This window comes from Haliotis rufescens, unplaced genomic scaffold (genome assembly GCF_023055435.1).
Source record: "Haliotis rufescens isolate VD_foot unplaced genomic scaffold, xgHalRufe1.0.p SCAF_12, whole genome shotgun sequence".
NCBI classification, from domain to species: domain Eukaryota; kingdom Metazoa; phylum Mollusca; class Gastropoda; order Lepetellida; family Haliotidae; genus Haliotis; species Haliotis rufescens.
The window spans coordinates 36,329,947-36,345,338 of NW_025963802.1; the positions used below are offsets into that span (position 1 = coordinate 36,329,947).

The 15,392-nt window shown below is 39.8% G+C and overlaps 1 protein-coding gene across 1 annotated transcript; it reads right to left on the reverse strand.

The window, feature by feature from the left end:
- Positions 1 to 325: 325 nt before the first annotated feature.
- Positions 326 to 12,550, reverse strand: LOC124136588 (PRADC1-like protein). The gene is made up of 5 exons (XM_046502553.2): positions 12,402 to 12,550; positions 9,105 to 9,241; positions 7,140 to 7,243; positions 6,175 to 6,342; positions 326 to 4,837 (listed from the first exon to the last, which is right to left on the reverse strand). Exons 1-5 carry the CDS (start codon positions 12,472 to 12,474, stop codon positions 4,717 to 4,719), a joined length of 603 nt encoding a protein of 200 aa, XP_046358509.1. The 5' UTR covers positions 12,475 to 12,550; the 3' UTR covers positions 326 to 4,716.
- Between the last annotated feature and the right edge of the window lie 2,842 nt (positions 12,551 to 15,392).

Genomic DNA, 15,392 nt, shown 5'->3' on the forward strand with positions numbered 1-15,392 from the left:
CACTATTGATCACGAGAAGGATCTGATGGAAACTGTAGGTGTATATATGCTCTTCTAAATTATAGTGTTGCAGATAAGAACATATTTTGGTAGTTTAGGAGGGAACATACTGTTGAGCGTTATTCACTCAAAATTTCTATCAGTAAATTTTCATTTAATCGCCATGTCTGTTTTATTGACAATACTATATATGTCACTTTTTTCCTGTTTTGAAATCTCATTCAAATAAGTCAATGTTGTTGAGCTGTTTCGTGATACTCCTGGAGTTATCTCCCTTTCCATTAGTAAACTGCAATTTGTTGTTGGAGAAACACAAGATAAGAAATAGATGTAAAATATTTTTTATTCATAAATTAATAACAAAATATTGCATTCATGGGTTAAAATGGGATTCTCAAGGCACAATTCTGCAAACGTTTCCCAATTCCACTGCAAACATGAATCAGAAAAATCTTCCCCAGGACACTCCCAATATTATACAAAAAGTACTTGTGATGACTACGAACACTACATCGCTCCAAGATGGATGACTTGTTCTCCACTTGGCTGGCAGTCTACTGCTAATGAAATCCTTCCTATGCTTCAAGGCTGATGCCAATTTCAAGCCCACGTGTAGACATACTTTGGGTGAAACAGAAACATTGTCTGTGTAAGGTTAATTCATTTCTAGATTGGTACTGGTGAAGTTAGAGCTGTTATTTGGCCTAGGTAGTGGTTTCTTTTGGGAATTCTCTCAATTTCGAAGTTATCAAACAGATAAATCGAAAATACTCAAGGTTCTCCAAATTATTACATTGTGAAGGCGATGCCTTTTGGAGGGGCACCTTAGCCTACTATCAGTGAAACAACTGACTGAAATATTCAGATACTTGGTAACTTTACAATATATACTGATGGAAACGAATAAGGGAACAATGAAAAATACAGTATAGGGAAATATGCTTTACTGTCAGTACATTTCAAAAAGTGTGCATACAAATTCAACACAAAGAATAAAATGTTGAGATGTGTTTGTGTGCGTTGTTTCCAATACGTATTTGGTAGACATGGGAACCCATGATAGCTAGATGTTCCCTTATTCATTTTCATCCATATATGCTGATAATGAATGTGCTTCATTTGTAAGACCAGATCACAAGCTATCTTCATATAGGTTTCTCACTAAATCTTAGGGCAGATAATTTGAGATCGCAAGAACCATGGGAATGGATGCAGGGTTTAGTATAGGTATACTGAAATGAAAGCCCTTGAGACAGGATTGATGGAGACATTTATACACACATCCTCAAGCTATCTGGGAAGACTGGCACAACATGAAGGGTTCAACATTAACACCACTGTGATCCTTGTTTGTTGATACTCTTTATGATGTGGGGTAGATCCACTAGTAATCTCTCCAGACTGTAAATCTTATATTACAACATTGTGCGATACATCTACCTATAATTACTGGCAGATTAGTGACCGCCTAACACTTCTGTAATCATCAGTAATGTGTGTCTAACAGGAGGTTATGGTTTCATTGAACAATGCGGGTTGGTGGGTCGGTGAGCTGCGTTTAGATGGGCTTGAACAGGATTTCATAGACGTATATGACAAGAAGAACAAGCACAGTCAGGTGCTGACAAACCAAGGGTAAAGACAATCTTGTACCAACAATCAGCAGATCCTAACATCAGCAAGGGAAGCAACTCTACACAGTGAACTCAAGACAATTAGACCAGTGGGAGGCCTGACCCAGAACAGGACAGCACAGGGCTGTCGATGTTGGAAACAGACTCAGCCACCTCGGACACCAATCAGTCACAACCTGGCATGAAAGAATATTACCTTTGTGTTAAGACAAAACAAATGCTGCAACCTTCACCAAATACCCAAAAGTTGTTAATCCCTGTGCTATTATTTTTCTATTACTACCTTGTTAGACACAGACATCAGGCCAATTACATGTCCAGAAATGGGTACCCCACCTCGGGGCTGTACATCGTCAACACATTAATGGTAAAATGTATCTTTCAACATTATTAAAAACTCACTGGAACTCATAAATTGGATAAATATGGCAACACCTGATAAATAAATCATATGGTCTTATGACATGAAAATACAGTAATTGTCCAGGACCATGTCATTTGTTTGTTTGTTGTTTAACGCCACTCAGCAATATTCCAGCTATATGACGGCGGTCTGTAAATAATTGAGTCTGGACCAGACAATCTAGTGATTGACATGAGCATCGATCCACGAAATTTGGATCGATGACATGCATCAACCAAGACAATTCATGAGTTGCAATTCAAAGAACATCAGTAAAACCAAGTAATTCCAAGGGTTTAAAATTACCATTGCCCAACATTTGAGTACTGTAATATTTACAAGTGGGACATGTTCATTCCTCCCTCGGTATTATATAAAGGTGCTGGTCCATGTTCCACAAAGTGATCTTAGGGCAACACTGTCTTAAGTCTTTGTTTCAGTGTGGATGTTATGATGGTCCTTGTGGTTCACTGTCGCAAGTCTTTGTTACAGTGTGGGTGTCACGATCGTCCTAGTGCTACACTGTCATAAGTCTTTGTTACAGTATGGGTGCCACGATTGTTCTAGTGCTACAGTCTTTGTTAGTGTGGGTGTCATGATTGTCGTAGTGCTACAATGCCTTAAGTTTTTGTGACAGTGTGGGTGTTATGATTGTCCTAGTGCTACAGTCATAAGTCTCAGTAAGGGTGTCACAATCTTCCTAGTGCTACACTGTCAAAATGACTGTTAAAGTGTAGGTGTCACAATTATCCTAGTGCTACAGTCGTAAGTCTCTGTAGCAGTAAGGTCTTACGATCGTCCTAGTGCTACAATGTCGCAAGTCTTTGTTACAGTGTGGGTGCCATGATTTTCCCAGTGCTTTGCTGTCACAATTCTTTGTTACAGTGTGGGTGTCATGATCGTCCTAGTGCTACACTGTCATAAGTCTTTGTTACAGTATGGGTGCCACGATTGTTCTAGTGTTAGAGTCTTTATTAGTATGGGTGTCATGATTGTCGTAGTGCTACAATGCCGTAAGTTTCTGTGACAGTGTGGGTGTTACGATTGTCCTAGTGCTAAAGTCGCAAGTCTCCGTTACACGAAGGGTGTCACAATCGTCCTAGTGCTACAGTCGTAAGTCTTTGTTACAGTGCTACACTGTCACGCTTTTGTTACAGAATGGGTGTTATGATGGTCCTAGTGCTAACATCACTTTATAGGACTATAACCCGTGGTTTGTAGGGTAAGGGTCCACTTTCTACAAAGCAATAGTTATTGGTGTTACAACTGTCTTAGCACTTAGATCACTTTGCAAGACAATAACCAGGGCTGTTCACCAAGAAAAGGAATTCCTGCACAGCATCTCAGACAGCAAACAAAAAACATTCATTTCAGAGACTTTGAATGATATTGCAGTTATATCATGGACTCATGGTGTGTCAGCTTAATGTGGGAGGAAAACCTGAAGTGCTGTAGGTCTTAGCCGTTTATCACTTTGGTGAAACCCAAGAGCAAGGGTATGGTGCAATCTCATTAAAATCAAATCTTAGTTCTCACTACCGCCAAACTAAAATCTGAGGATATCCCATTACATATCATGTCAGAAAGACCTTTTGCGACCACTGACCGACCAATGAAATGACTTACAAGGGGTTGACATTAGCCAATCAAAAAGCAGCTTTCTCCAGCTTTACGGCACTAGTTTCAAACTGGTGACTTCCATTCCAGACTACACTTGAAAAATATTCTGACAAAGTTTTTTATTAAAAATTTGAAAACTGAACAGAAGGATATTCTGGAATGTTGAATGTATAGTCCAGATTGAATGGCAGTACTCACCACGAGCTATGCAACTTCTCCCCCATTCAAATGTTTATCCCATTGAAGCAAGATATAGATGATGATTTTTATGGAATCAGTCGTCTGGGCCAAAACTGTCGTTCCGAATACCAATGTGTAAACCTCTCAGAGGTTGCATGATTAGAAAACACATTCCCACTGTCATTTTCCTGATCTGGTAAGTGATGCTCTGACTGGTTGGATGAAAGGGCATTCTGATGTGACCCGTAATGGGACGTCCTCAGATCTTTATTTAGCGGTAGTGAGAACTGAGATCTGATTTTAATGAGATTGGGGTATGGTGCTGATAAACCTAGAAACATAATCAGTTTGAACCAGAATTTGAATCCACAATCAGATAATCGAAGTAATTGCTACACTCAGACTTCCCCTCTGATATGAAATATACTTGGTGGTTACGGTATTACTTTACGTTGCTCTCAGTTTCAAGATAAACGAAGAAAATCACACTCACACAATAGTAACAATAATCATAATGATCAAATTTGGTTTCTGAGACAGGGCATTATTATCATGGCAAGTGAATTCTAACTTTGGGTCCAGTTAATTGATGAACTATTTCTAACTCTGCTTACTGATTTGATGAGCTCTAACCTAACACTGAACCTATTTGGCTGACATTCCACATACACCTTTTTCGTAAATTCATCTGATGCTGGAAGCACTACTTAGCCAGAATGAACAAATTTCCAGTAAAAACTAAACATACATAAAAACAGATGCACTACAGGTGTCGAGGTTTATTGTAGCCCCACTTCCATGTGTGTGAAGGGGGCATGGCACTATGTGAAGTGGGTATGGCACTGTGTGAAGTAGGTGTGGCACTGTGTGACGAAACTGCTACCACAGAGTCCATGGTGGCTGGTTGACACGCCCCAAGGGTATACCAGTCACGTTGATTGGAATATTTATAAGAGCACTATCCATGTTTAACTGTTGCAGTGTGTGACGAATCATGGCACTGAAACAGAGGTTACAGATTATTACATAGTCTGTCATACAGGCCCTGAAACAAATATATCCAATACAGCCTATGCAAGTCTTAATTGTTGGCAAGTCTAGATTACTTCAGTTTCAGGAAAATGAAGAGTCTCTGGGCTCATATTCATTATATTGTATTGAGATAGTTTAACAGTTATTTTTCTGTAACATAGTTTCATTTCAGAGACTGGATGTTAGTCTAATTGTTAATACATAAACACTTTGCATGAAAATATTAAATATATTACAAATATAATTAAGAATCTTACAGGGAAAAAGATTATTTTGTATGATGGGTATGCAATGTTTACCAAATCGAAGCGATTTACTGAAGGATTGATTCATCATTAAGGATGCACAGTGGCCCCAGCCTGGTAACCTCAGTCAGTTTTTCCAAAGTTAAAGGTTTCCTGAGGGCTAGTAGAATTCCAGTCCTGATATGATGTCACTATTCTGGCTTGTAAATATTTCAAGTTGTATCATGATACTCATCATCACAATTTAAGAATCACGAATAACTTCCAGAGTTTATAAGATCATATAAGGAGGACATGCTGATAATGAGAAAATGAACTGTTCGTGTTAAAAGCTAATTTCTGATTCCTTCTGATTGCCAGGGGCCCCTGATCACGGACCCTTGGGCCAAATGAGCTGGTGTACTTGGGTTTGCTGCGACAATATGCGACTCTAAATGTCTAACTTTTAGCATTATGATCCCAAATCATCTTGATTTTCATTTACAATTGGATAAGTGCCTGTGACAGCTTCTATCAGGACAAGAGCCTGTGTGAGCTTCTAGCAGGATAAGAGTCTGTGTGAGCTTCAAGCAGGATAAGAGCCTGTGTGAGCTTCTAGCAGGATAAGAGTCTGTGTGAGCTTCAAGCAGGATAAGAGCCTGTGACAGCTTCTATCAGGACAAGAGCCTGTGTGAGTTTCTAGCGGGACAAGAGCCTGTGCAGGCTTCTAGCAGGACAAGAGCCTGTGTGAGCTTCCAGCAGGATGAGAGCCTGTGTTAGCTTCAAGCAGGACAAGAGCCTCTGTCAGCTTTCGGCAGGATAAGAGCCTCTGCCAGCTTCAAATAGGATAAGAGCCTGTGTATGTTTCTAGCAGGATAAGAGCCTGTGCAAGCTTCTAGCAGGACAATAGCCTGCATGAGCTTCCAGCAGGATAAGAGCCTGTGCAAGTTCTAGCAGGACAAGAGCCTCTGCAAGCTTCCAGCAGGATAAGAGCCTGTGTGAGCTTCTAGCAAGATAAGAGAATGTGAGAACTTCTAGCAGGACATGTGCTTGTGCGAGCTTCAAGCCTCTGCTAACTTACCCGTCTTTGCCCATGAGGAACATGGCTGGAATGTTCACTTTTCTGCTGGTGTTGTCATCAATCATGTCGACAAACTTATCGTCATTCTCCTCATCACTGTCACTGATTATAGCACCAAATGCATTTGCCATTTCTGCGTTGTAAGTTTTAGTTAAAAAGGAACATCCACTGTAAATAAGATATACAATACTTACAAAAATGTACATATAATTCTTACTGTGAAGACCAATGGAAGATCAGTTAATGGTAGTACAGGAAGCGATTTAAGGAACATGATATAACTTGCACCAGGTGCATGTTGACATGAAAACCTAGTTGCTCTAGATGTGTAGAGACAAGCCTTTCATGCACATCTCTCCATCACCCCCTGTGGTGATTCTGGATAGGATTAAGGGATCCAGGATTTGAACCCACACTGTCAGAGTGAGGCACCTAATCACCAGCACACAAAGTCAGTGGCCCACTCTGCCACCGAAGCTTCCACAAAAGAAAATCTGACATCTGGTAGTCTAGATCATGTACTTTGTGTACCCCTCTGACAAGTGTATATTGGCATGGCTCCCATGGCAAAAAGCTATGAACACACAATGTCATTTAGAAAATTCTATTTTAGGACACATGTGAATATATGTTGTTTTATGCCAGTAAATAATCCATGGGAGCAGACAAACCAATGGTTGACAGCATGAGAACAAATACATTGTAACCACATTAGTTAGCTATGTCGACAAACATGAGGTATGTAATCCTATTCGGAATCACCACAGGGGTTGATGGAGAGGAGTACATGAAAGACTTGTCACTACACATCAATTAAGTATAAACTACTGCCATCCCCTACTGCAAAGCTAATTGACAGGCAGGAATTCCTTGGTATCGTGATGAGTCTCAAAACCTTTTCAAATGCTTCAGTGAAGTGAATTTCACAAGCAATGAACAATATCTGATTACTTTATTTATCTTACCCTCGTAATACAAAAGCAATGGATCCCCTCATGCTACTGGTAAAAGTTCCACATCCATCAAGAGGGTCAGCAAATCTAAGCTCCACTTTGTTAAGTGTGTGTTCCTGTAATAAAAAAATAAAGACATATACCATTAGTACACTTCACCACTCCTCTTATAGTACTTCAGTTACCTAAAACATACTTAACCAAACTGAGACTTTAGCCACTGGTCCGAAGTCTGAATCTTGTAAAATTCTGTTGGGTCTACAACAGATGGAAATTAGCACATGCCCATGAGCCCGGACCAGTTTTCTTAACTTTAAAGGTATCCCAAGAGCTGGAAGAATTACAAACATTTTGGGGGTAATGCAACAAGTTATCACCAGGGCTTATGTACGGATGAAAATATGCACGATACGGTGGGATTTGATACGGTCAGATAACCGTTATTGATGGCTTGAAACAAACTTTAGTTCACAGACAATGGATACATATATCTTAAATGCCATACTTTGACTAGTTAAAAATAATATTTGTTGCAGTTTGACTGTTATATGTCAACAAAGAGTTTTCGCGAGCCCCGGTACGATGATTAACTATATTTTTCCATGCGTAAACAATATCCGGCAATAGCGATCAGCTGTACCAAAGTTAGAGTTACTCTTATCGTTATTATTATTTCAAATATACAGAGTAAAACTGCAACTAAAATAACACGATATTGGTAGTTTCGGGTACTATTCTTCCGATTGTTGCATCAAAAGTCGTATTATTGGTAAGTTTTGAAAGAATCACCAGTAGATTGTGTGTAAAGCTGATTGCTGTTTCAGGCCTAGTTTACGAGAAAATACACATGGTAATCTTAATCTCTATATCTAAAACAATGCTGAGTAGAATTGCAAATACAATTTAAACAGTAAATCATCATGTCTAGTGACATTGCATCTCAGATTTCAAATCTGTATTGACCATGTTTGTTATCACCTGTTTGTTTACCTGACTTTGCTGAAGGGAAACCATGTAATAATACTCGATTTAATCCCCTCCAAATATTGAATACCCTAGAGGGGGGTGCGCATTATACAATAGACATACATATCCAATGAAAAAAGTATTGTTTATTGTTTATTGACTTGTTTACACAAGAGTAGCAATGCTGTCGTGCATATCTAAAATAAAATACAAGACTAATATATTAAATTCCATTCAGTACTCAGTGTACTTGTTAGTTTTGCAAATATTCCTATATTGAAATGATAAGGTGAGTGAGTGAGTTGGGTTTAATGCCGCTTTTAACAGTATATTCGGCCTGTCAGCTTAAAGTGGGAGGACAGCCCGAAGTGATGCAGGTCTCAGACGTTTACCACTTTGATGAAACCCACGAGCACGGGTATGGTGCTGACAAACCTAGAAATATAATCAGGGCGAACCGGGATTCGAACCCACAATCATAGGTTTCTGGCGTGCCCAAGGGATGCAACTCTGCACAGTGAATCGATTGGGCTACCTGTGCCCCTGAAATGATAAGGAGTACAAACTCCTGATGCTGGAAAATGATCTGGAGCCCTGATCAATATTCAGGCTAGTTGACATTCTGGGTTAATTTCCATGCCTGGGTCTGGTAAGATCAGCCAATAATTCATTTAAATGGAAACAAATCTGCTTATAACACAGTTTTCTCATTATTTCATCATTCACTTGAATAATAATCCCACATAAGTAAACTCAGAAAGATCAGAAATTTCTACTGGCCTGTACAATCTGTGACATTAGCCACTAGTCCAACCCAGGCTTTTATTAACTGCTTCAACAATTCTAATTCTTTGTCAATCAATATAGTAGGACTGAAGAGTATCCAACCTGGACTTTCATTTAGTGCTTCAACAACATTCACTCTTTGTTAATCAATATAGTACGACTATACAGTATATACATCAGTTCAGTGTTCAAATGTCACTCCAGAGTTTCTGTGCTTTTACTTACAAAAACTCCTCCAAAGTCTCTGGCTGGACGCAGTTTGTAGGTGTAGCTTAACTGCTCTGGGTCGATGATTTCGAAGAACATGGCATCGTTGAGTACAAGGTTGACATCTGGTGATGTTGCAAACTGCAAGTCTAGTTCTGTCAACACACACAATGAAGAATACAGAGCTTCAATTTATTCAGGATTGTAAACTAAGCGCCCCTGGCAGCCAAATTACAAAAAATATATATGTTTTTTTGTCCAAAATTTGGATTTTTTAAAATGTTCTTAATTTTCTAAATTATTCAATGCAATAATTTACAACAAGTATTAAAAACTCTTCCTATTTTTTGTTGGCATATTTTTAATGGCATTTGCTGCAGACTTGGGGGCAATTATTGGCCTCAGTAGTTGGTTGGTTGTTGTTTAACACCGCACTCCGCAATATTACAGCTATATGACGGTGGTCTGTAAATAATCAAGTCTGGCCCAGACAATCTAGTGACTGACATCATGAGCATTGATCCATGCAATTAGGATGGGATGACATGCATCAACCAAACAGTAAGCCTGACCACCTGATCCCGTTAGTCACCTCATACGACAAGCATAGTCACCTCTTATGGCCAGTATGGGTTGCTGAAGACCTATTCTACCCTGGATCTTCACGGGTATGGGATAAATCCCTGTAAAGTTTGCAGGTGGACAACAGTTTACAGATGCAAGCTAACTCGGTCATCTCCTCTTTCTTGTATCTATGACTTCAGCACATGGACATTTTGTGTTTAGATACCCCTTCACCAACTTAATCCTCAAACCCCTTGCATTGGTGCAGTTCACGTGAGAATAAAAATTACAGATCACCACCTGACACTCACCAGAATTTGTCAACAGTCCAAAGGATCAGTAGATTAATAGAAAGATCAACTGGTCCTCTTGCATATCTAGTTGTCATGACAAAGTGTGTTTTGTCAGTTTCTGAACCAGATTTCCGTATCCAATCAGGGAAATTGAAAGCAGTGTCTCAGTAATAACAGTAGATTGCTGGAGTATCCCATACTTTATTACCAGTCCCTGTGAAAGTTACAAGATTGGGAACAAAGGCAGGGCTCCAAGTTCATTCTTTTACTAACTTGTTGATAACTAAGTAAATATATTAAATCACTAACCAAACTGAAAATCATGTGGCCATGCAAATTTACACTACCTAATATTGGCATGTAACTTTATCTACCCTTGTGATGAATAAAGGATTATGTTAATTTGAAACTTGTTTCTTATGTCTAAAGGCCATTTCTTCTTTACCAATACAATATGCAGTATTAAATTCAATCTTCAGTTCATCCACATCTTCTCATCAGATGGGTATCTACTGTATGAAATTGTAGTGTAATAGCTTATTTAGAAATGGACGTTTCTTGTCTGTTGCATAAACTGTAGTCTGTACACTTTCTATGTCTGTGAGAATCACTATGCCCTTTAATATTCTCTCGGTTTAAACTTCTGACTGCCATTAACAAAATCATTATTTCCAGCAATAGATAACAAAATATTGTATTTTGACGATTTGTGACATTGCAACTAATCAAATACTAGCAACCATGACTCCTAAATACACATGAAGGAACATTCACAACTTTGATTTCTTTTCTTGGTTGATATATTTATTAGTTGCTGTCATGTTCACTTGAAAGTATGATGTATTTATTCGTTTTCCTTCGGAATTTCTTTTTAAATTGACAGGAGTCACCATATTTCTGCGTCTGCTACACAATGGATTGTGGGAACCCTTTCATCCATTCTGTGTGAACTACATTGCGAGGTTGGATAAGATAAATAAACTAGAGTTACTTCTCTTAGAAGGATCGCTAAAAATCACTAAAAGCTTTGCCGATAATCATACGTAACTACGATTCTAACGGAACTAAACAATAATTACAGACATGGCTAATATAACTGAGTGTAGTTTAAATTAAGATTTCTCCACACCCGCTAGAGACAAGTGTTTTAAAATGTTTTGTTGCAATTCTCAAAATTTACTTGTAAATGCGACCATTTCACTCACTGCTTGGAGCAGTGTAGAGGTCTTTTACATCACTCGCACTTCAAAACATGAACCAATCATGGTAGCAGCAAAAAATACATCATCATTTGCAATGTTATAGATAATTCTCTACGATATATCAACATAAATAAGACAGGTGAGCATATTTTGCCATTATTTATAAAGCTCAGCAGATGGCTGTACAGAGTTGCATCCCCTGGTGATAACAGGATCCACTGATTGTAGATGTGAATCCCACATTCATAATGGCAGGGTTAGAATTTAACACTATCCACTCGCCCCGGGCTATTACTAATTCCTATGTGCTGGTAGATATTTCCAAATTTGTTCTTACATTAAAAGAGCTTCATCTTCACCTGGGCTAGTAAAGATTTGAATTTAGTTCTAACCCTGACCATGCTCTTGATACTCGCTTTGTCAGCATCATACCTCTTCTCGTCTTTTCACAAAACTGGCAACTATCTACTCTCTGCTTCACTTTGGGCTTTCCATTCATAGTATTAAAGCTGACAACCTGTGACATATTTTAAAACCTAACTCACTTATATATAGCGATTGAGATGGCATTCTACACATATCGCCGGATCATAGGTTTTTGGACATCGTGCGTTTTTGGACGCCATGTTTATCGCGATTACTCGAGCTATAACTGGGAGTGTAGCATTACACAGACATTGTAAATACTTAGATGATGGCTTGTCTTTAAGAGAAAGTTGACTTTTAAAAGTGAATGAGGTGTCTTTCAGTTGTTCACAACAAGTTTAGGGTTAATCAATCCATTAGGCCTACTGAATTAGATAGATAGCAGTACCATATATGGAAACTTACCTAAATATGCTCCCAATTATTTTAACATGAAATTTTTAGAAGAAAAAATATTTCCTGCAATAGGATTATCTCTTTCAAATAATTTCCCAAAATAAACATGGCCAAGATCACTTTTTCAAAAGAACAAGGCAAAAACAAAAGAAACAGTTCATTCCAAAACTTGAGTCCATTTTCTAACTTTCCATGGAAACTGTCAAAAAAAGTTATGTCTGCCTGGCTACTTTTCAATATGCTCCCGTGTCATGTCAAGTTCTAAAACAGTCGACGTGACCGACCTAGGGAGGTCACAACAACAGTTCTCGTCTGCTCGCATTGGGCCTTTGCATCAAGGCTGTTATATCATGTCCCGCTCATGCAACGCAGCAGTAATCGGCCACACACGCGCATAAGAAAACATATGAAAGAGTAATATGTTTCTAACTTACCACAGAGCGACAACAAAGCCCAGAAAATCAACAACAGCAGAAAGATGTGCCTCAACAAAAAAGCCCTCTCCATGCTGTCATATTTGCTGACGACAACTTCCGCCTGGAAGAGTTACGTCCCCTGTTTCCAGGCCACCTGTTCTTAGCGAAAATTTTCCCGCCAATCCTTTCCCGAAACTGCGTAGAGAAGATTTATAGGACCAATAATTTACATCATTACGTTAACCTTAACTTATCACAATGTGATAAACATTTTAAAAAAAACCCCTCACACACTTTAAATTGTATCAGTGGGATAAGTAACTAACCACAAATATTAAGCGAGCTGTGTCCGGGTTATTATACATTTATACATTATTCTTTAAAAGTTCACGATTCCTCTTATCATACAAACTTTTTATATCTGATACGAACACAATAAAGCCTTACTCTGAGAACATAACAATAAGTCATAAATATTAACTACAGGTGTAAGACTCCGCACTTCGCTTATGCAGAGTTGCGTCCCTTCGGCCTGTCAGACTCGTGCATATGATGGCATGGAATACCAGATACGCCCTGATTGTGTTTATAGGTTTGTCAACACCATACCCGTGCTCGTGGATTTCACTACAGTAGTAAACGTCTGAGACCTGCATCACCCATCTTCCTTCCCGTGACACACCGTGATATAACTGAAATACTGCGTTAAAACGGACTCGCAGTTTATATTTGGAAGTCACCTTAAGTTATCTGTTATACTGTACTGTACAGTGAGTGAGTATGGTTTTACGCCGCTTATAGCAATATTCGAGCAATATCACGCCGGGGGACACCTAATTTGCCGGAACAGGAAATAGTCACTGTGGGCTAAGTCTGGACTGTAGGGTGGGTGATTCAACTGTACAGCCCAGACTAAGCCCCCAGTGACTATTTCCTGTTCCGGCAAATGAAATCTACCGTACGTGGAAGACGCTTCCAGGATGACGAGGACATTAAGGCTGCCACAAAGGCATGGTTAGAGGGCCAATCTGCGGATTTCTATAAATGTTGTATTAAAGGCTTGAAGAACAAATGGAATAAGTGTATTGAGGTGAATGTAGACTATACTGAAAAATAAAAGTGCAAAAGATATTCTGCGACTTGGTCTCATATTGAAGTTGCAAAACGTATTGAACGCCCTTCGTATATTGTGATAAACATAACTATACGCGTCTTCAGTGTGTGATAGAGAACGGACAGAAGGAAGTGGAGACACAAGCGAGTTAAATTGCCATACAGGCAGTCCAGAACATCCACATGTACTTACAATATGTGCCGAAAAGTCTAACCCAGTCTGTTGAATTTTGAATGCAGACAATTAAGACTTATTATAACATCTACCTTGGTCCCTTGTTCGACACGGTGCGGATTGGACATTTAAGGAAATATTACAAAGTTTCTTCACCTCAAACATCAGCTGTGCAGTTGCAGTAGGGGCACATTAAAGGTTACGTTGTCTCAGCGGCGGGGACACACTAAAGGTTACGTTGCCTCAGCGGTAGGGACACATAAAAGGTTACGTTGTCTCAGCGGCGGGGACACATTAAAGGTTACGTTGCCTCAGCAGTAGGGGTACATTAAAGGTTACGTTGTCTCAGCGGCGGGGACACATTAAAGGTTACGTTGCGTCAGCGGTAGGGACACATTAAAGGTTACGTTGTCTCAGCGGCGGGGACACATTAAAAGTTACGTTGCCTCAGCAGTAGGGACACATTAAAGGTTACGTTGCCTCAGCAGTAGGGGTACATTAAAAGTTACGTTGCCTCAGCAGTAGGGACACATTAAAGGTTACGTTGCCTCAGCACTAGGGACACACTAAAGGTTACGTTACCCCAGCATTAGGGACACATTAAATTTTACGTTGCCTCAGCGGTAGGGGTACATTAAAAGTTACGCTTCCTCAGCAGTAGGGGTACATTAAAGGTTACGTTGCCTCAGCAGTAGGGACACATTAAAGGTTACGTTACCCCAGCATTAGGGACACATTAAAGGTTACGTTGCCTCAGCGGTAGGGGCACACTTAAGGTTACCTTACCCCAGCATTAGGGGCACATTAAAGGTTACGTTGCCTCAGCGGTAGAGGCACATTAAAGGTTACGTTGCCTCAGAGGTAGGGACACACTAAAGGTTACGTTACCCCAGCATTAGGGACACATTAAAGGTTACGTTGCCTCAGCGGCGGGGACACATTAAAGGTTACGTTGCCTCAGCAGTAGGGACACATTAAAGGTTATATTGTGTCAACAGTAGGGATACATCAAAGGTTACGTTGCCTCAGCGGTAGGGACACATTAAAGGTTACATTGCCTCAGCGCTGGGGACACATTGAAGGTTACGTTGTGTCAGCAGTTTAGGACACATTGAAGGTTACGTTGTGTCAGCAGTTTAGGACACATTGAAGGTTACGTTGTGTCAGCGGTATGGACACATTAATGGTTACGTTGCCTCAGCAGTAGGGGACCCATTAAAGGTTATGTTGCCTCAGCAGTAGGGGACCCATTAAAGGTTATGTTGCCTCAGCAGTAGGGGGACATTTAAGGTTACGTTGTGTCAGCGGTAGGGGCACATTTAAGGTTACGTTGTGTCAGCGGTAGGGGCACATTTAAGGTTACGTTGTGTCAGCGGTAGGGACACATTAAAGGTTACGTTGTGTCAGCAGTAGGGACACATTAAAGGTGGCATTGTGTCAGCGGTATGGACACATTAATGGTTACGTTGTGTCAGCGGTAGGGACACATTAAAGGTTACTTTGTGTCAGCGGTATGGACACATTAAAGGTTACGTTGTGTCAGCGGTAGGGACACATTAATGGTTACGTTGTGTCAGCGGTATGGACACATTAAAGGTTACGTTGTGTCAGCGGTAGGGACACATTAAAGGTTACGTTGTGTCAGCGGTAGGGACACATTAATGGTTACGTTGTGTCAGCGGTATGGACACATTAAAGGTTACGTTGTGTCAGCGGTAGGG

Coding starts and splice junctions, on each gene's coding strand:
- LOC124136588 (XM_046502553.2), bottom strand. CDS start 12,474: ATGGAGAGGGCTTTTTTGTTGAGGCACATCTTTCTGCTGTTGTTGATT. Junction 9,242..12,401: donor GGCTTTGTTGTCGCTCTGTG/GTAAGTTAGAAA, acceptor GTGTGTTGACAG/AACTAGACTTGCAGTTTGCA. Junction 7,244..9,104: donor GAGACTTTGGAGGAGTTTTT/GTAAGTAAAAGC, acceptor TTTTTATTACAG/GAACACACACTTAACAAAGT.